Consider the following 19,432-nt stretch of genomic DNA (forward strand, 5'->3'; position numbering starts at 1 on the left):
CTGCAAGCGCGTCGTTAATAAACATCAACAAACCAACCTCATTTCACCTCTTATCTCTTCTTCACTCATCAACGCATCACATCGCATCACAGCGAGCAAGATGAGCAACTCCAACTTCTTAGATGTGAGTGTAGATGTGCAGCAGGCGAGAATATACTGCACCGAGCATCAAGCGATATGCAAGCTGACAAGACCCTCCTTGATAGAAAGCCATCGCGTTGGTGCAGAAGGCGATAGATGAGGATGTCAAGCAGAACTATGCTGTGAGTCCCATATGTATTAGATATGGGCCGCATAGGCAGAGCATATGCTCATGTACTATCACAGGAGGCATATAAGCAATATCAAGATGCTTTGGACTACTTTATGATGGTAAGTGGATCGGCTGTTCCTATCCTTGAGGTCTGGGTGTTGTGCTAACTCTTGCTGTAGGCGATGAAATGTGTGTAGATGCCTTATGCTCTGTTGTCCTCCCTCCTATCTCATTGCATGTATCCCCAACACCGCTCGCATACACTTCAGAATCCCTTCCATCCATCGTGCTAACAAGGCTCGCCGGACAGACGAGAAGAACGACAAGTTGAAAGAGTTGATCCGCAAGAAATTTACGGAATACCTGGACCGGGCCGAGAAGCTGAAAGAACATATCGCCAAGTCAGAGGAGAAGCGGACAAAGGCCAAAGTAGGAGTCAACGGTGGAGGAGGATCTACAGCAGGTGGACCAGACGTGAAAGGTGATGGGGAAGGGGATGATCCGGAGATCAAGAAATTGAGACAAGGTTTACAAGGGGCGATCTTGAGCGAATCGCCAAATGTTCAATGGGACGACGTTGCTGGATTAGCTCAAGCGAAAGAAGCTCTGAAAGAAGCGGTCATCTTACCTATCAAGTTCCCTCAGCTGTTCACTGGGAAACGTACGCCTTGGAGAGGAATCTTGTTGTATGGGCCTCCGGGTACGGGTAAATCCTTCTTGGCTAAAGCGGTGGCGACGGAGGCCAAGTCGACCTTCTTCAGTGTGTCGAGTAGTGATTTGGTCTCGAAGTGGATGGGAGAGTCGGAAAGGTGAGTTGAGGAAATCCAGCATCGTTACTATGCGACTTCCGATCAGCCCTCAACTTTGTTCGATACTGATCAGTTGATTTGCCGGCTTAACTCAGACTCGTCAAACAACTCTTCCAAATGGCGCGAGAACAGAAACCAGCAATCATTTTCGTGGATGAGATTGATTCTTTGACGGGGACTAGAGGAGAAGGAGAATCAGAAGCTTCCAGGCGTATAAAAACGGAGTTCTTGGTACAAATGAATGGTGTAGGGAATGAAGAGACGGGTGTTTTGGTTCTTGGAGCGACAAATATTCCTTGGCAGCTGGATCCTGCTATCAAGCGAAGGTGAGTACAGATTATACGGATCTTCACTACTCGATTCTTTTGAGATCCTGCCCCACGGACGAAGGTGTAGCGTCGAAGTACAAGGCTGATGCAATGGAGATGGACACAGATTCGAGAAGCGTATATATATCCCACTTCCCGATGTTCAAGCTCGTCGACGCATGTTCGAGCTGAACGTCGGTACCACACCAAACGGTCTTACTCCTCGAGATTTTACGACGTTGGCCGAGCAGACAGATGGGTGGGTTCGGACGATCACGCTCCGTTGTTCACCATGCTGACAAATAGGAATAGATACTCGGGAAGTGATATCGCGGTGATAGTCAGGGATGCGTTGATGCAGCCCGTCAGAAAGGTTTTATCAGCTACCCACTTCAAGGAGGTACGTATATCCGAGCTTTCTTTCGACCCTTCTGCCTGACTTTCTTGACAGCTGGTGTAGAATATGACCGAGGTGCTAATTATCCTGGTACTGCCATAGGTCGAGTCTGACGGGAAGATGAAACTTACTCCTTGTTCGCCCGGAGACCCAGCAGCAGTAGAGAAATCATGGACCGACGTCAACTCGGAAGAACTGTTAGAACCCCTTTTAAGTGTCAAGGACTTCGAGAAAGCTATCAGTGTGAACAGGCCCACAGTCACTCAAGCGGATATCACTAGACATATCGAATTCACGAATGAGGCTGGTGCGTCTGATCATTAAAAAACCTCTGTATCGCACGTATGGAAACATTGCTGATTTATGCCACAGGTGGAGAAGGAGCGTAGATTTTGGTTCCCCTTGTTGTGACAATTTTTTCTTTCATTGTATATCAATCAGCATCCTAGTATCATGCAAGACTTGCGACCTCAACCTCGAGTGGCTCCGTTATAAGCCGTTCAAGCTTGCTTGGAAAAGAGCAGGGGTGTCATCGGAAATACAACGTATAATTGTCCGTAAGATTTACTGAGATCTCTGACGTATCTATGTCAGGTCAAGCTTAGTGAGATCGCCCAAGTCTCCTCTTTCTTCTCTTACAGCTTCCAGTTGACTGTCCGGTCTCGGCGCCCGATACATCTTCTTCGGCGAACAGGGCATTGGCTAAGGGAGGACCAGTCGGAGAGGCAGGGTTTCCTGTAGTGACTGCCCAAAGAACATCGGATGGCGATGCAGAAGCGCTCGCGGCAGCATCGGTACCTTCTTGAGCCACAAGGGCTGCTGGACCACCTCCCCCACCCCATCTACCACGTCCTGTGCTAGCAGGAGCAGCCACTTGAGTAGTAGGAATAGTAGGCACAGCAGGAGGGATGGCAGCTGACGCCGACACCGCGGCTGGTGCGGATGTGGCGGGATTAGCAACCGGATCTGTAGCAGGATTGACGGGCTGAGATGCGGAAGGAGCTTGAACAGTAGCTGGATTGGCTGAGACCTGCGTAGCTGGGTTCACGGGTTGAGAAGCACCGGGTGCTGAGTTGACGGGAGGTACCACGGTGTCGACCGGAGGAGCGGAGGAAGCAGGAGGCACAACAGCCGAAGATGGTTGACTCGGGCTCGCTGGAGCAGAAGTTGCAGGAGCGCTACCGCCTCCTCCGGAGAGGGACCCGCCAGAGGGAGCTCCTACGATATTGGTACCGATGGAGTAGGATAAGGAGGGTACGTTCTTGCATGCACCCATCATTTCCAGGGCCATCTTACCTGTAGTTTGTAGCCAAGAGATGGCCATACTCAGTGTCAGCTTCACCAGGGCCACCCGGATCCTGATCCCGCAGCTCCACAACAATTGTGGAAAGAAAGAAGATCGATGGAGGACTCACCGCTCAGATCAATGACAGAGCCTCCTGCACATCCTGGACACGAGTCACCGACAAAGATCGGTCCTTCTGAGAAAGAGAACGGTTTTCCGTCGTGGGTGATCGTTACTCTGTGGGCATTGAGGTATGCGATCAGCCACTACCTAATCATTTCTCACAATCTAGATCATGACTCACTCTGCACCACACATACTAGGAGTGAACATATCTGATGCGATAGCTAAATGAATCAAGATCGGGGTCAGCCCTCCAAGCTGTGGCCCGACACATCAAGCTTGTGCATGCATTCCGCCGACGTAAATGTAGGGAACTTACCAACAAATCGAGAAGTTCCACCTAGGGAATTAGCGCTGTACCCGCACGCAGTCATGCCATCATTGAGATTCGCCCCCGCGAAATCAGAGCTGGCGCCCTCGCATTCCGCCTCGAAATTATAGTAGCTAAGGGGTAAAAAGATAGAGAGCGGGTCAGTGGAACACCTCTGCATATGCATACATATCTTTCTTGAAGCGCAACAAGGGGCAGCTGTACTTACACGGTTCCTCTGGCATTGTCGATACTCGTAGCTGTAGCGACATGCTGGGTGAACAACGCGAGTAGCCCAACAGAGATGACAAAGGATGTCGTGGACATTGTGGAATGTGGATCCGTAAATATGAGGTCGAAAGAGTGTATAAGTGAGTTTTATGTTGCCCTTGATAGCGATTACTCAATGGAGGGTCAGAGGAGTCGCTTTAATCTGGACGGGAAGGAGGATATTAGTCAAGTACCGGACTTGTTGAATGCGGAAAGAGAGAAATGAAATGACATGAGATGAATGAACTGAGTATAGACCTATATATACATCGTAGCCAGTCGACAATTCGGTTGCCAAGACCGAGGGAAACCAATGATCAGGCCTAGATCCGTAGGAGTGGATTGGTCTAAGATCGATTAAGCAAAGGTACAGATCAGTCAAAGGGCGGGAGGATGTCATCATCATCCCATTTATAGATCATTACCCCACGATGTATTTCAAAGGAGACCTCGCTGCGTTGAGGAATCAGATCCTGAAAGAGATAGTACAGATCGAAAGGACCGATGTTACTGAATTGTACTTGTAGCATACACATATACAACAGTGCTAGGACAAAAGTGGTGGGTCTGAATTGAATTTAATGGTGCCGCAGCATCTTCGTCCTTCTGTGTCCATGATGACTGGCTAATCTGACTCGCCTAGCGTGGGCTGGTGCTCGCTTACGTCGGGTACGAGGCCGACAGACTTTCTGGTCTGAGATTTGTAAATTCGAGGACAAAGGAGTGACTTTGCCGCCTCCCGCCAAAGGGGGACTTGAGGTATTCTGCGCTGGTGATCCACCTTTCGATGATGACGCCGTTCCAGAAAAATTGATGGAGGTCGAGCTCGCAGATGGAATGATACGTGAGCTATCAGATGACTGAGTCTGGCTACTTGGTCCCGTTGGTCCCCTTGGCTCCGATGACGACGATGGGACGGTCTGGCTCTGAATTTGCGTTGGTGCCCAGTTCTGGGTAGCAGTCGACGAGTGCCCATCTGCCGACCAGGAAGAGGCGGCCGAAGTAGATGCAGTAGTGCTCTCTTGCGTCCAAGACGTAGGTGATGATGGGGCCGAAGACGAAGTGGCAGATATAGAAGGCCAAACAGTCGTATCGGAATTCTGGTTTTGACCTTGCCCTTGGCTGGCTTTCCAGGGACCCAAAGATGAGCCTCCCGGTCCTACAGGCGGTCCAATTATCCGGTCACCCAATTCCCATGCGAAGCCGTGCGGATTCTTGCAGCCGGAAGAACCATTCATGTCGTTGGCTGCCTTGGCTATATGTTGAATGGACAGAGTCAACCACTATGTGATATGCTCTTTACTTATCGATCAAGGTTTCCAATCACTCACAGCCTATATCAATGTGATCCGGTGCGCATTCACCTGCAGGGCAGATGTCCCCTACGAACAACGGCCCTTCGGAAAAATGAACTGGCTGATTATTATCCATTCGGTATATCGTCACTCTGAGGCAAAAGGAACATCAACGCTGAGCGTGCATCAACGGTCCTGAACCAAGAGCGAGGAATCAGGCGAATATTATTTACTCACTCTGTACCGCACAATTCGGGTCTGAACATATCTGCATTGATAGCTGACGCACATGACCAAGTTAGGCGATCTGTGGTACCAATCGATGAGGAATTTGGGGGCTTACCGACTATCCGAGAAGAACCTAGCGCTTCCGCCGAATATCCACACGCATTGGCATTTGCGTTCAGTCGATTGGCACTTTTACCATCTGCAGTATCGGTGTTACAGTCTTGGATGATATCATAATATCTGGAGAACCATGTGCGTAGACATCAGCACTAGTCTACCAGAATGGGATTCTGACTATGATCTCAAGAAGTTTGAGGCTCACATTGTGAATTGCGCATTGTCGTACCTCTGCGCAGCTAATACTAGGTCGAGATACAGAGTGCCCCAAGCAGCTAAGAGGGTCACTTGTTGTGTGAACAGCATCGGGGAGCTGACTGATGGAAGAATGATCTCGAAGGATAATCACAGGTGTAGTTCGGCGACGAACTATATATATGTATAGGTCATCCAATCAGTGTATTCTATATCTTCGATCGAGCAGGTCGCAGACCTGTTGGGATTAGCAAAATTGGGTTCGTTAGGTCCACAAGGTCTGGTACGTTTGTTAAGCTGCAACATGTTAGATAATTGTTGTTCGATCATCAGGTGAACGAGGTCTGTAAGCTTGCGAGAAAGATGGGACGTTATGGTGGCGATGCGATTGAGCGTGGTGAAAGGACGGGATTGGAGAACATCAAGAAAGGAGGTGTGCATTCGAATGAAAGGCTGTCATGATAAAATTGATGAGACGGTGGGGATCAAAAGACAACATGGATTTTCAGATTAGCCCACCCCGTACCATGATGATTGGAAAATGGTGAACACGCGATACATCAGGAAACAGAGAATGAATGACTCTCGGTGCATTGGGCCCAAGTAAGAGGTACCCAACATGCTATAGCTATATCCATTTAGCTATTAGAGGCGATGTGGTTCTCCCACTGGCTCACAGAATCTGTCCACTTCGATCACGTCAAACTCAACCCGTCTCCAACTCTCACTTGTCTTTCCAAGCCCGTGTCCAAGTCTCGAATGACCAAGACATCGTCGTCGTTCGAATCTCCGACTTGTGCCATTCCCCCTATGTCCTTCCCGTGAGATACCTCATCTATCACTTTGGTGTTTGACTCTGTAGCATGCATTTTCTCTTCGGACCGATCGGACGACAATGATACTTCTTGAGGTCTCGAAGTGACGACGGACGCACGAGTCGCTGAAGGTCTGAGTTTGGGTGACAGCGTCGGAAGATGGTAAATTGTCTTCAAGCGCAGATTCATCCCGAGCCCCAATCCTCCTTCCAGACTTTCATCCTCATCATCGACGAAGGTATCGCTTATGGGTGATGAGATCGGCGAAGAAGACAAGGCAAAGTCCAGCTCAGGTGAATCGTATGACCCCTGAAGAGCTGACAATGCAGATACGATATGGGAGTCAAGCCTGTACATCGGGCGTGAACTTGGACTCTTGGTGACTGGACCCTCATCGTCGTCCTCGTCCGACTCGTCCGAGCGGACAGGCGATGACGCTCGTGGCTCACTTCGCCTCCCATCTGATTGATTGGGTGCTGACCAGGAGTAAGGCGGATTCGATGATATTTCGGTGTGACTAAAAGGTTGTTCATCGAAGGGTTGAGGCCTAAATTCCACTCTCTCTGCTTCTTCTAGACTACCCAATCTGCTCTTTGGTCCTATTTCCGCCGCATCGACCGAGGCGTATCTCTTCTTGACTCTTGCCCCTCGCTTGATGGACCCCTTATTCAGCAGTGGTGTGTTCCATGGCGTACAACCATTATTGATGCCGCTGGGTACCAGAGGTGCAGTCATGTCGAAGAGAGCTGTGGCTGAAGTCGGAGAAGACACCATAGGTGAGCTACCGTATGTGAAGGATGACGGTCTCACACGATCGATTGTCAATGGCGGCGTGGATTTGCTGGATGACGGGGAGCAGTACATGGAGATAGAGAATCCAGAAGGCGACTTTTCCATCTCTACTCCGGATACATTTTCTTCCTCATCGACCTCCTCTTCATCTAGATGAGGGGTATCAAACGATCCAGTATCGCCTTTTGGCTTGACAACCCATCTACCTCTTCTCAGGCTCCTTCCCCTGACCTTTCTCCCAAGTTTAGCTTCCAGTTCTCGCCAGACTCTCTCTGCATCATCCACTTCCCCTGAGCTCTCATCTGACTCCCACTGTAATGTCATTGGCGGTGCGGAAGACGGTACGAGGTAAGGTGCTGTGAGACCACCCTGATGATTATCCGCTGATAAGATCGAAGGCTGCTTCGATTCCGGTTCGGCGTGGAATGACTTTTCTGACTCATTGATCGATGCGCTCAAGCTGATATGTCTGGTCGGCGTTGTCTCTACAGTGACTGCTTGATTGACGGTGGCTACGGTGCGTATCGAATGATCTGAGATAGTCGATTCACTTTCTTCACTCTCAGACTCGACGCAGAGAGCTTTGATCAAAGCACCATGGTTAGGAGGTGAGTATGCGGATAATCTAGCAAACGATGATCGATCTTTCCCTCTGCCCTTGATCGCCCTATGTCGAGCCAATGACGAAGCGGAGGAATACGTCGACGAGCTATTTGACTGGTCGGAAAGCTCGCGTGATGGCGCGATAGATGTAGGAAGACCATTCGTGAGCTTCGGGGGTGGATGAGCGGGTCGTGCCGGAAGTGGACGAGGTTCGGGAATGGATATAGCGCTTGGGAGAGGTATGACGGACTCGCCGAGAGGGTTACGGAGGGAGGTGTTTGATAGCTTGTCGGACGTGTGGGAGGTATAGCTATAGGTGAAGCTTCGTTCGGCGGCAAAGAGAGAGGCCGTGATCGGCTAGAAGACGAAGGTAAGGGGAGTCGGCTTGAAAGCTGAGTGGATGTGAACTGAGCAGGAGGGCGAGGTTGTGGTCTCGGCATCTGAAGTGAGGACCGGTGAATAGAAGGTTGTCGGTGAGCTTTCACTGAGGGACGTGACACAGGTCTAGGACGTATGGGCGGTCTAGGTATGCTTGTTGATGGCAATTGAGAGCTGGACGAAGGGATTGGACCGGTGTCTTTCAGCTGATATTTTGGCATCTAAACAATCGAGGTCAGTAAGCGCAGGACATAGATGATATTGTGATTTGGTTCAGTATGTTGGGCAGGTCCGCACGAAAAGGATGCAAAAGGGACTCACTCTGGGTGTTGCAGGACCCCCCATGATACCTGACGATTCCGAGCTTGATGTCATACCGGGAATAAGGGTAGCTAATGGGCTCCAGACTTCTCTGGGCGTCAAAAAGCTGACTCTGGGGGGTGGTATCCTGCTAATTCCGGTAAGACCCTCTGCTTGTCCTTTCCATTTGATCGAGGGGTTATTGCGTGAACTCTGAGGTTGCCGTATTCTTGAAGTGGTTCTCAGAGGTAACGTGGAAGGAGCTGGGATTCTAGAAGTGAACCCAGAATTGGGCAATCCGTTACGGGACGACGATATGCGTTCCTTCGATATCGACATATTGATCCGGTCTATCTTAATGGGATCCTGACCAGCAGATACGACGGCAAGAGGTCGTGTTGGTATATTGCTACTGCCCAGCAGTGACGCAGTGATGGCGGTGGTTGCGGTGGCCGAGGGAGACTAAGGAGGTTTAGGTCGCCTTCCAAGGGGAATATCCTGGTTGTATAGTGTATACACCGCTTTGCCGTCATGTTGAACATTGCAGAGTCGCATCTTGGTCGCTTGGCATACGAAGGACAGAATCACCGCTAGACCGAGGAGAGAACAGATGCCTGGGGAGAGGAAGTCAAGAAGCTGTGTGGTCTCAGTCTGACTATTAGGAAGAAGGAGAGAAGGAAGCAGTATTTTAATCGGTCCAAGACACAGCATTTTATTCATACTCATAATCCCACTCAGGGAAGGAAAAAACACCGTAAGAGCCCTTTACACCATACGTCACCGCAGTTGGTCGATACAAAACCATCTCTATACTACTCAAACAACTACTCCGCTCATGGTTATACCTCTACACAACAAGCATACAACGTCAAATGCCTACTTCCATTCCACAGACGACCATCTTCTCCTTCTAAGGCTCAAAATATGCCACTCTACGCGACTTGACCTCCGTTTGCCTTGACCATCGGTTGTTCTTTACCCTCCATTCGGTTCGTGTCAGCAAAATTGGATGCTGCTTCGTTCAAGTGTTTGAAGTAGGTGGGGAAAAGAATAGCCAGAATGAATACAGCAACAGCAAGTGCGGTCCATATCCAGACCTACAATACTTCGTCAGCACAGTGAGGGGTGACGCAGACTGGACTGAACTTACCAAGTATGGGTCCTGGATAGCATTTGCAATGGCCAATTGAATCGCGGCTGAGATAGCAACGCTGAATAATGCCATAGCATACACAAGACCCTATGTATTGATTCCATCAGCATTGAAAGAAAGGGATTGTACTGATTCACTGACCTTCATACGAGCCGGAGCTCTTGTGTAAGCCAATTCGTAGCTAGTCACATTGACGAACAATTCACCGAAAGCAGGAAGCATGATGATGGGACATTGCCACCACAGACTGACAGTAGATACATCATCGCAAGTACTGGCGTACCAACCACACGGGGATGTCTGGTAGATTCGCCATTGGATGATTGCGGCCATGATCGAGGCGGAACAAGACATCAAGCAACCGATCGACATTCGAGTCATGGGTTTCAACTGATAGCCGAGCTTGTTGAGGTATGGATATAACACGTAAGTCAACAAAGGACTGCCAAGCAGAATTGCGATAGGGTTAAAGTACGTTGGGAGATCGTTGGGTACACCGTCGAGCCTCATCGCTACTGACATCGCATTGAGGGAATTTCCGATACCTCCGTCGGACATGACAAAGATGGGAGTCAAGAAGAAAACCGTACAAGCTTGAAGGGATTGCTGGATCTCGTCAACGAATTTATCGTCCCATAAGATCTTTGACATATCGGCTTGATTGTTGTTCGCCATGATATGGGACGGTTTCGCTCGATTCCACCATTCCGGTCCACGTCGAAATACACCTTTCCAACCGCCGTTGGAGAACAATACCTTGAAGACTCGATAGGCTTCGACGACGACCGAGTTCTGAGGCGGGGCTTTGTACAAGCTCTTTGAGATAGCGACCAGTACCAGAGGCATGAACATGTAAACCAGTCCAGGAATGAGGAAGGCCAACCAGAATCCAACGTTTCTCGAAGCATAACTGGTTGCGACTGCGAACAGAGCACCAACATTGATGATCCAATAGAAGATCATGGTGTATTTTTCCACGGTTACTTGAGGATCAAGGATGACTCTTTCACCTGATTTGAGTACTTTGATAGTCGGAACCTTGACTGGACTTTGATCGTTAAACAGTGGGGCTAAGGCAGGTTTGATAAATCCTGAAGCAGTCGAGAGAACGAGAATCGATACGCTGAAAGCGCCCAGAGCTCCTTTTACATGCTGGATGACAGCTGGGATAGCGGGTATCATGAGAATGACATGTGCGAAGAAGCCGACGATCGTTCCGACCCAGATAGCTTTGAATCGACCCCATTTCGTGTCTGAGGTCAATAATTAGCTTACTCCCCGTCCGATGGACATACTGAATCAGAGCGACTCACCGGCAAGTATCGCACCGAGAATAGGTGACACGTAAGTCAAGAAGCTGAAGAGATTGATGAGTGCTGATGATGTGACAGTTCCTTGTCCAAGTGCACCAGCGCTTTGATTGAGACCGGCTTCACCGGGAGCAACAGCTCCTGCGCCATTACCACCGTCGGGTAAGGGGTTGCTCACTAGGCAAGGCTGGTCATCAGATAAGAAGTTCTGCAGTTATCAGCGATGCGAACACTTACAGAAGTTCGTGATCGGTCCTGTGGACCCGTAGTAGCTCGCAACAGAAGCTAGTTCGACCAGACACAGAGCAACGCCAATCTTCGGGACTGCACCGGATACTCTTCTCAGAGTCTTCAGTTCTTCTTCGGTGGGGTATTCGTTACCGTCGGACGCATCGATGATTGCCGCGGACTTGACATCAGCCTCGTCGACGTTTGCAGTATCCAAGCCCTTTTCGGGCAAAGATGGAACCGCAGTCGTTATGTCGTGTATGCCTTTCGTAGGCAAGTCGCCCAGCTCCACCGGCTGAGGACCGATGGCTGGGGTCACCTCGGACAGGGTCGTGGCTGAACAAACCCTTCGTCAGCTTTGCTTCAGCCAAGAGGACAAAGTCATGCTCACCCATGATTGTATGGTTTTCGTTCAAGCAGGAACTGTATTCTCAACAAAGCAGTGAGGTGCCGTATGAGAGAGGATCCATGAGAGGGTAGAAGCTAGTCTTCTCAGTCGACCTGCTGACCTATTTATAATGTTGACCTACTGATTCCTTATCTTTGGCTCTTCCAGCTAGCTGCCACAGGTCAGTCCCTTATCAAGATGATTGCCGGTCGATCTCATTGGTCGCATCGTGTCAGAGGGAAGGAGATACATAAACATCGAACATTGGTGTAGTTGGAGCGGTTGACCAAAAATTGGTAACATCATTTCCGCTCCGCGCGCAGCGTGTAAAGCCTGTATTCGCGCCATCAGCGGTCTCACCCTTGATGGTGGGCAGATCTTCATGCATGCTCGGTCTCTTCAAGGTGGTCTCCCGTCAGCAGCAGGGTAACATCATCGGCAGACTCACGGATGCCAGCAGGAATACCCAAATCAGCTATCGCAAACTTGTAAACACAGGTTTGGGGATGTCCGCAGAACGAAAGTAGCACTTCGAGCCTTCCATGTATTGTGGACCTTTGCCAGCCATTCATGAGAACCCATCACTTCGTTGACTGGGCAGAGAATGCTCGATCTACAGTTCAGTAGAGTCTACGTGGCCAGATCGTGTCGTCTGACATTCACGATGATCTTCGAAGGGTGAATGCGAACATAGTAGTTATCGGCTCCGACGACTGCGCTTGGGGTATGGCTTATCAGCTGACATGCACTCCCGAATTGCTGTCTTATCAGCTGTCAGACATGCCCGACTTTCGTTGAGCGAATCAAATCTTGCCTGCATATCCTATGATGGTCGACGGGTCAATGGGAAAAAGGCGCCCCGCTTTTGGCGCGATTGTGTCTTCCCATGATTTATTCTACCATCTACCGCCCAGCGCCATCTCCCTCACTCGTTTTCATACCAAGACTGACTATATTGGATGATGTGGAACAGACGCTCTGCACCACGTCCGCGCGCTTATCTTCGATCATCGGATAGAGCATGTCATTACGATAATCCAGCGCCTGGTCGCAGCAGGTTGATAACTATAATATCCATTCTCCTTGTCGGTCCAATTTCACGATGATAACGTTTTATTCGACAACAAAGCTGTTAGATCTGATTACGCACTCCGGACAAGCGCAACAACATGCTTAGCTGTTTACGAGGAATCATCGGTCCACCCCCTTCTGCTAATCCTCGCGACTATGACAACGATTCTAAGTCGACTCTAGTGCAAGAGGGAAACGAGAAGTCAGAGAAAGTATCGATATCACACATAGACCAGAAGCCTCTCGTCAAGTCGACACTATTCAAGAACGTCAAGCTTGTGGGTCTAGAGGATAAAGGATTACAGGATGTGCTGGTCAAGGACGGGAAGGTTGCTCGGACTGGACAGACCCTTGAAAAAGTAGCGGACTCATCGGATCTAGAGGTAGTGGACTTTCAAGGACAGTGGCTGGGACCGGTAAGTTAGGCTCTCAAGCATCTCGCAGACGTCTTTGGGTTCATTGTGACCGTTAAAATCCTGACCCACCGCGTACTGGGACTGACGCACCCCTTTATCTTTACAGAGTATGATCGACTGGCATGTACACTCCAAATTAGCAGCTCATTACAACCATCGTGTACATTTAGAAGGGGAGAAATCCGCCAAGAACGTCTTTGCAAGGATGAAAGCAGCTTTGAATGACCCAGTATTCGACCGAGAAGACCTGATTGGTGTGGATATGAGAAACGGCGATTGGCCTGACAATGATCAGATGAACCGTATTAACCTGGACAAATATGTCAGCTCCACTCGACCCATATTCCTCTTCTACAACGGATATCACTCCATGGTATGCAACTCCTATGGACTAGAAAAGTACGGCATGAAAGCGGAAGGAACTGGTATACTCTACGAACAAGCTGCTTGGCCGTTGACACATCAATTGGGAAAGATCGATGATAAGGAGATGGACGCTTGGATAGATGCATGGGCCAAAAATGCAGCGTGAGTTACCGTATTCCTCTGGGATATCAACTAGCAACGTACTGATGTGCAATACAGTGAGCTGGGTATCACTGAGATCGTGGACTTGGAAATCGATTTCAACATCCGAGATTGGAAGAGAAGGTGTATCAATGGGTTTGACAGATTGAGGGTTAATTTGGGTATCTACGAACCGCATTTCGAGGATGCTGTCAAGCAAGGATTCAAGACCGGAGACGTGGTACCTCAGACTGATGGTCTGATAACGATTGGTCCCTTCAAGATGGTTACCGATGGAGGCTTGGGCTCGCAAACCGCTTGTTGTCATGATCCTTACCCCAACACCGACGACTATGGAATGATGAATGAGTCGCCGGAGAAAATCAAAGTATGGACTAGAAAGGCTACGGAGCATGGGTTCAGGCTCGCCATACATGCGATAGGCGATCAAGCCAATACCACTTGTCTGACCACCATGGCCACGAATCCTATCCCTCCCCTTCCAGGATCGACTATCGAACACGCTCAACTGCTCGTGCTGGATGACATACCGATGTTCAAGCAGCTCGATCTCATAGCTTCCGTTCAACCGAAACATTTAGTAGATGACAGAGAGACATGCTTGACGTACTGGCCAGGAAGAGAACATAGGGCGTGGGCTTTGAAGAGTTTAGCCGATGCAGGTGTGAAGATGAAGTTCGGTAGTGATAACCCTGTAGCGGAGATGAACCCTTGGGAAGCAATGGCTGTTGCGATGTCTCGTCGTCGAGCCGGAGGACTGCCTCTGAGTGAGGAGCAAGCAGTGGATGCCTATACCTCTTGGGTCTCCAGTACTAGCGTGAGTGATACCAGTGAGATCCGTCATTCGTCACCATACTGACACATTGCGATATTATAGAACGGTAAAGCAAGTATCGAAGTTGGGGATCGAGCCGACTTCGTCCTGATAGACAAAGACCCCCTCAAATGTGATGCTGCAGGTATGAGGAATTTGACCGTATTGGCAACCGTTCTAGGTGGACGTTTCACATACAGGAAATAGGAATCACGTCAGCAACCTCGTATCTAGGTGCTGCAATTCCATGCATTCCCCTATACATATGACTATGATCTCCTACAGGTCAAGCTCGCGCCTTACAGATTCATCGTTGTCGAATATCTAAGGCTTTAGTCTAGTCCGAAAACTTGACCACAACTTTGCCAACATGCTTTTGAGCTTCCATGTATTGATAAGCTTTGGGTAGATTCTCGAAGTTGAATACCTCGGAATCCACCACAGGCTTCAAGCCATTACTGTCGATCGCTCTAACCATATCCTCACATTGTTCCCTGCTTCCAACAAAAATACCTCTAGCGATACATTGATACGATAGACAGTCGAGGAGAGTTGGCATTTGGTCCTCACTTCCAGCGACGAAACCGATGACGGAGATCACTCCTTGGAAACCGATCGCATTGAGAGAGTGTTTGAGAGTACCGGGCCCACCGATCTCGATGATATGTTGGAAACCGGCTCCGTTCGGGGTGAGACTTTTAGCTGTCTTTCCCCAATCTTGATCTTCCTTGTAATTGATGACATGGTCCGCTCCGAGGGATTTAAGTATCTCAGATTTGTCCGATGAGGACGTGGTAGAGACCACACTAGCGCCTGCCGCTTTGGCCAGCTAAAAATCAAGGCTGTTGAGTATCGGGTCCACGTGAAGAGAATGTCATCAAGGGTGTCACTCACTTGCAAGGCGAAAAGAGACACACCACCTGTACCTTGTGTCAGGACCCAGTCTCCAGGCTTTAAAATTCTACCTTCCAGCCCAAACAACGCGTCCCAAGCTGTCAAAGCAGCGCAAGGCAGAGTTGATCCTTGAACGAAGTCATACTCTTTTGGCATCAAAGCGGCGTCCAATTCGCTAACCACCAAGTATTCTCTTGCCACACCATCAATGGGTCCCCCAAGAGACGGTTTGCCAGGTTGTTGCACTTGGTGGAAGGTCGGTAATACCTTGTCACCCTTCTTGAATCTAGTAACTCTCGATCCGACCGCCTCTACGACTCCCGCAGCGTCCGATACTGGAACCATTACATCTTTGAGAGGGAATGGGTAGGTGCCCTATGGCACAACAAATGAGCCACTCATCGGCAGATACAGGCAGGGGTCAACAAGAATACTCACCCTCACGATCGAGATGTCTCGATAATTTAAGGAGACCGCTTTGACTGTAACGTATTTGATCAGCTCCTAACGACTTCAATGTGAGACAAGTTCTCCGCTTACCTCGAACAAGAATGTCATTCTCTCCTACTTTAGGTACAGGCTGATCCGTCTCAAGCTTGAGCTGATCATAATCTCCTCTTCCTGTTAATTTCCACTGTTTCATAGAGGTCGGCGACATGTTGCACAATCGGTATCTCTTGCAAGATGTTCTAATCCAAATCAAAATCTTTCAAATTGCTTCAGTCACCGAGTCCATGTATATAAATATGCAGTGAGCCATCCGATAGAACCGGCTCTGACCTCCACTCCTGACGTCAATCGCTTCACTGGCTGACTACAATCGTTTGGTAAGCTGATTCACCTCCACTTGGACCCTCGGCATATGCATGCAGTCCAAACAGCTTCTATTAATTGCGGTTCGTAAGCTCTATCGCAAGGCTGATCATGGAAGCCTAATTTTGGCGACAAATCGGGTTGCGTGCGATAGGTACGCTGTGATTTCATATCGCTGCGAAATGAACTGGCACAGCTTGCAAGGCAAGGAAGAGTTCGGAATTTCAGATGTATGCACAGATTTGAACCATTGAACCACGATGGCATGAAGACCAAGGTGGGTTGAGTAACAGACGTGACCTCAGATGAGACAGGCAGAACAGGCATGGTGCCCTCCCTCAGCCATTCATGGTGCCGTCCCTCACCCGTCGGATGGTGCTGCAATTTCGGTAACAGCATCGCCTTATAGAGTATTTATATCACCAGATCCAAGGATGCTCCGCACCTGCTTGGCGCGAAAAGCCCTTTGCCCCAGATTTTGTCAATATGCCCGATAAACCCATTGACAGCAGATGGATAGATGAGATGCACATATCCATTTGCTTGACGGGATCCACTTGCCTTCCGCGGTGTGGGATTCCGGTGGCGGAGTCCGGTCCGAGCGGAAAGATCATATCCCGTCCAATGGCTTGGTTGGGAAATCGAAATTGACTTGATATTACGAAAACATAAATTATCGTTGAATAAACCGAACATCATATCCTCATCTGCGTACTCGCAAGCAATATGTTACGGTCCACATTAGTCAATACTGCACGACGGCATGGAGCGAGGGCAGCTACTCATCCATGCCCAACATGCACAAGAGCGCAATTTACCAGTGCTTCTTCAACAACGAGACGATTGCCAGACACTCAATCCAAAAGGTACATACACGCGGCTGTCGGTCTTATAGCCATCATCGTGAGTTGAATACTTTATGGTCAGCCTCTTACTCAGGCTAACATTGATTTTAGGGCGTGTACGCCGGAACAAGATCGGTGATCCATCTGGAAAGTCGGGCAAATGTAAATGAGGAGCAGCGCAAGGACATCGATGGGACAGTGTCCGGAGCCAAGGGCTCGAAGAAGGCTGGAGTGATGTCAAGGATAGACCCTCAGGAGGACTTGCGGGCCGAAGGGTGGGAGGTGGACGGATCATCAAACGATTCCGACGGATACCTCACTATGGCGGAAGTAGCATCTCATCATTTAGCTCACGACGCTTGGGTGGTGGTAGAGGGAAAAGTGTTTGAGTGAGTGTGCTTTTCAGGCTTGATTCAAATCGTTGCTAACCTTTCGCAGTGTCACTGAGTTCCACAAGAATCATCCCGGAGGGTCTCAGATCATAGTAGCCAACGCCGGCAGAGACGTAACGTGAGTTATCCTGATTCCGACACGGCTGACAGGCACAGCGAGTTATTCAAGCCAGTGCATCCCCCCAATACACTTGAGAATAACCTGTCGCCGGAATGCTTCAAGGGTTTGGTGAACCCCAAAGAGGTGGAAGAGGTGAGTTCACTCGATTTGATACGGCCGCTGATCATTCGATAGTCCCTCAGAGCGTTTGAAGCGGAGCAAGCAAGGGTTGAAAAGGCGAGAGATGCGCTGCCCGAGGTGGAAACAATGTTGGGTTTAGAAGACTTGGAGGTGAGCTGAGGTCAGTTTCCATATGCAGGCTTTGCTGACGCCCCTTCTCAACAGGAAACAGCTCAATCGTTCTTGGCGCCTAGGGTGTCCAACTACTACTCTGGATACAGCTTAGACGGTCATTCCGCTTCACAAAATCGATCCAGCTTCCGCAAATGTCGCCTGGTTCCCCGTGTGATGAGAGATGTGACTAGCGTCAGACCGCAAACCAAAATTTTCGGTATACCCTCTGCGTTGCCCATCTATGTCTCGCCATCATCAAACGCCCTACTTGGTCATCCTGATGGAGAACTGAACATCGTTCGAGGGGTAAGCTAGCTTTACACAGGCACCAACACCTGCTGACATTCACGTAGGCGGCCAAAACGGGCATCGTCCAAGGAGTATCTGCAGCGGCTTCTTTCCCTTTGACAGAGATATTGGAGGAGAAAGCGAAGATGGATGAGGAGATGGGAAACAAGATGGGCATGGTATATCAAGTGTACTTGAGCCGAGACCGTGAGAAGAACGTTGAACAGCTGCAACAAGTGCTTGAAGGAGGGTGTCAGTGAGTCTTCATCCATCGCTTCCAGGATCTAGGCCGTGGACTGACCTGCGAGCGTCAGGGCATTGCTTTTAACGGTGGATTCCAACGTCGGCGATCACAGACAGGTCACGGAGAAGCTCAAGGGTACAAAGGGCGATGCCGAACCTGGAATTAGGATGGGACCCATAGAGAACGAAGACCAATGGCACGATTCAAGTCAGAATTGGGATGATCTCCAATTTATCCAGAAACACGCTCCAGGACTACCTATATATCTCAAGGGTGTGTCACACATAGAGGTGAGAGTCTTTCTCTTCCTTCAGCGGCAGGTTGAGATGGCTGATCGTTGAGAGCAGGATGTACGATTAGCGAAGAAGCATGGTTTGGCCGGATGTATCTTGTCAAATCACGGCGGTCGGCAGCTTGATGGGTAAGCTCCGAAGAATCATTTGCTCGTTTGACGAACCCGTCGCTAATAATCAAGCATTCAGTGCCCGAACCGGCTTTGACAGTCTGAGATCGATACACGCCCAAGATCCACAGCTGGTGAAGGAGATAGAACTATATGTAGATGGAGGTTGTCGAAGAGGACATGAGGTTCTGCAAGCTTTGGCTCTCGGAGCCAAGGGGGTAGGACTGGGGCGGCCATTTCTCTGGGCACAGGCGGCTTACGGGGAACAAGGTGTCATCAGGGCTGTGCGAAGTGAGTCAGACAAAGCCCATTTCCCATTCATTGCCTTGACCACTGATTTTTGGACTTTGCAGTTTTGGAGAAAGAGATAGCAACAGCGATGCAATTGATGGGTGTCAGAGATTTGAGCCAGATTAAGCCAGATATGGTCGAATGTATTCAAGAGATTTGGAAGTGATGTATAGTGTCCGATTCTTGTTGTAATCACTACTGTCGATGCACGATTTACTCGTCGCACCGGATAGGGGGATGAATTTGGGTTCTCGGCCGTATCGACATTGAGCAAAATGACGACTTTCAGTTGACCGACCCAACCTAGCGCGCGCAATTTGATGACGGTCTCGGTGACTTGCTGGTCAGGGATAAGGCTACAACCCTGATTGAATAAAATGAAAAGCTTGCGGTGCCGCCGGCCTACATTGCGGTTTTTTCGGTTGCAGACACACTAAAAGTTCCTTGGCGTTCTATATATATTGGATATGAAAGGTTCATTG

The 19,432-nt window shown here is 49.4% G+C and overlaps 8 protein-coding genes across 8 annotated transcripts; 3 read left to right on the plus strand and 5 right to left on the minus strand.

The window, feature by feature from the left end:
* Positions 1-100: 100 nt before the first annotated feature.
* Positions 101-2,156, plus strand: I303_104875 (uncharacterized protein; the record flags this gene model as incomplete). The annotated part of the gene is made up of 10 exons (XM_018407451.2): positions 101-124; positions 207-263; positions 328-372; positions 433-442; positions 564-1,062; positions 1,158-1,388; positions 1,498-1,629; positions 1,683-1,770; positions 1,870-2,074; positions 2,140-2,156. The coding sequence occupies 10 exons, from the start codon at positions 101-103 to the stop codon at positions 2,154-2,156; spliced, it is 1,308 nt and encodes a 435-aa protein (XP_018262662.2).
* A 212-nt stretch (positions 2,157-2,368) lies between these two features.
* I303_104876 (uncharacterized protein) lies at positions 2,369-3,812 on the minus strand (the record flags this gene model as incomplete). Its single annotated transcript, XM_018407450.1, has 5 exons — positions 2,369-3,063; positions 3,183-3,289; positions 3,357-3,399; positions 3,495-3,619; positions 3,715-3,812. The coding sequence occupies 5 exons, from the start codon at positions 3,810-3,812 to the stop codon at positions 2,369-2,371; spliced, it is 1,068 nt and encodes a 355-aa protein (XP_018262661.1).
* A 521-nt stretch (positions 3,813-4,333) lies between these two features.
* Positions 4,334-5,701, minus strand: I303_104877 (uncharacterized protein; the record flags this gene model as incomplete). Its single annotated transcript, XM_018407449.1, has 5 exons — positions 4,334-5,010; positions 5,087-5,202; positions 5,288-5,330; positions 5,394-5,518; positions 5,601-5,701. The coding sequence occupies 5 exons, from the start codon at positions 5,699-5,701 to the stop codon at positions 4,334-4,336; spliced, it is 1,062 nt and encodes a 353-aa protein (XP_018262660.1).
* A 584-nt stretch (positions 5,702-6,285) lies between these two features.
* I303_104878 (uncharacterized protein) lies at positions 6,286-8,817 on the minus strand (the record flags this gene model as incomplete). The annotated part of the gene is made up of 3 exons (XM_018407448.1): positions 6,286-7,968; positions 8,067-8,399; positions 8,500-8,817. 3 exons carry the CDS (start codon positions 8,815-8,817, stop codon positions 6,286-6,288), a joined length of 2,334 nt encoding a protein of 777 aa, XP_018262659.1.
* A 593-nt stretch (positions 8,818-9,410) lies between these two features.
* On the minus strand, positions 9,411-11,564 carry I303_104879 (uncharacterized protein; the record flags this gene model as incomplete). Its single annotated transcript, XM_018407447.1, has 6 exons — positions 9,411-9,575; positions 9,629-9,718; positions 9,773-10,884; positions 10,945-11,118; positions 11,179-11,505; positions 11,561-11,564. The coding sequence occupies 6 exons, from the start codon at positions 11,562-11,564 to the stop codon at positions 9,411-9,413; spliced, it is 1,872 nt and encodes a 623-aa protein (XP_018262658.1).
* A 1,162-nt stretch (positions 11,565-12,726) lies between these two features.
* Positions 12,727-14,593, plus strand: I303_104880 (uncharacterized protein; the record flags this gene model as incomplete). The annotated part of the gene is made up of 4 exons (XM_018407446.1): positions 12,727-13,044; positions 13,151-13,572; positions 13,630-14,389; positions 14,450-14,593. The coding sequence occupies 4 exons, from the start codon at positions 12,727-12,729 to the stop codon at positions 14,591-14,593; spliced, it is 1,644 nt and encodes a 547-aa protein (XP_018262657.1).
* A 130-nt stretch (positions 14,594-14,723) lies between these two features.
* On the minus strand, positions 14,724-15,938 carry I303_104881 (uncharacterized protein; the record flags this gene model as incomplete). Its single annotated transcript, XM_018407445.1, has 4 exons — positions 14,724-15,215; positions 15,281-15,655; positions 15,719-15,762; positions 15,821-15,938. The coding sequence occupies 4 exons, from the start codon at positions 15,936-15,938 to the stop codon at positions 14,724-14,726; spliced, it is 1,029 nt and encodes a 342-aa protein (XP_018262656.1).
* Positions 15,939-16,819: 881 nt separating this feature from the next.
* On the plus strand, positions 16,820-19,116 carry I303_104882 (uncharacterized protein; the record flags this gene model as incomplete). Its single annotated transcript, XM_065969056.1, has 11 exons — positions 16,820-16,996; positions 17,050-17,327; positions 17,377-17,443; positions 17,500-17,583; positions 17,626-17,721; positions 17,776-18,030; positions 18,078-18,268; positions 18,327-18,546; positions 18,604-18,677; positions 18,739-18,950; positions 19,013-19,116. The coding sequence occupies 11 exons, from the start codon at positions 16,820-16,822 to the stop codon at positions 19,114-19,116; spliced, it is 1,758 nt and encodes a 585-aa protein (XP_065825128.1).
* Positions 19,117-19,432: the final 316 nt, after the last annotated feature.

Source organism: Kwoniella dejecticola, chromosome 5, assembly GCF_000512565.2.
Source record: "Kwoniella dejecticola CBS 10117 chromosome 5, complete sequence".
Lineage (NCBI taxonomy): Eukaryota > Fungi > Basidiomycota > Tremellomycetes > Tremellales > Cryptococcaceae > Kwoniella > Kwoniella dejecticola.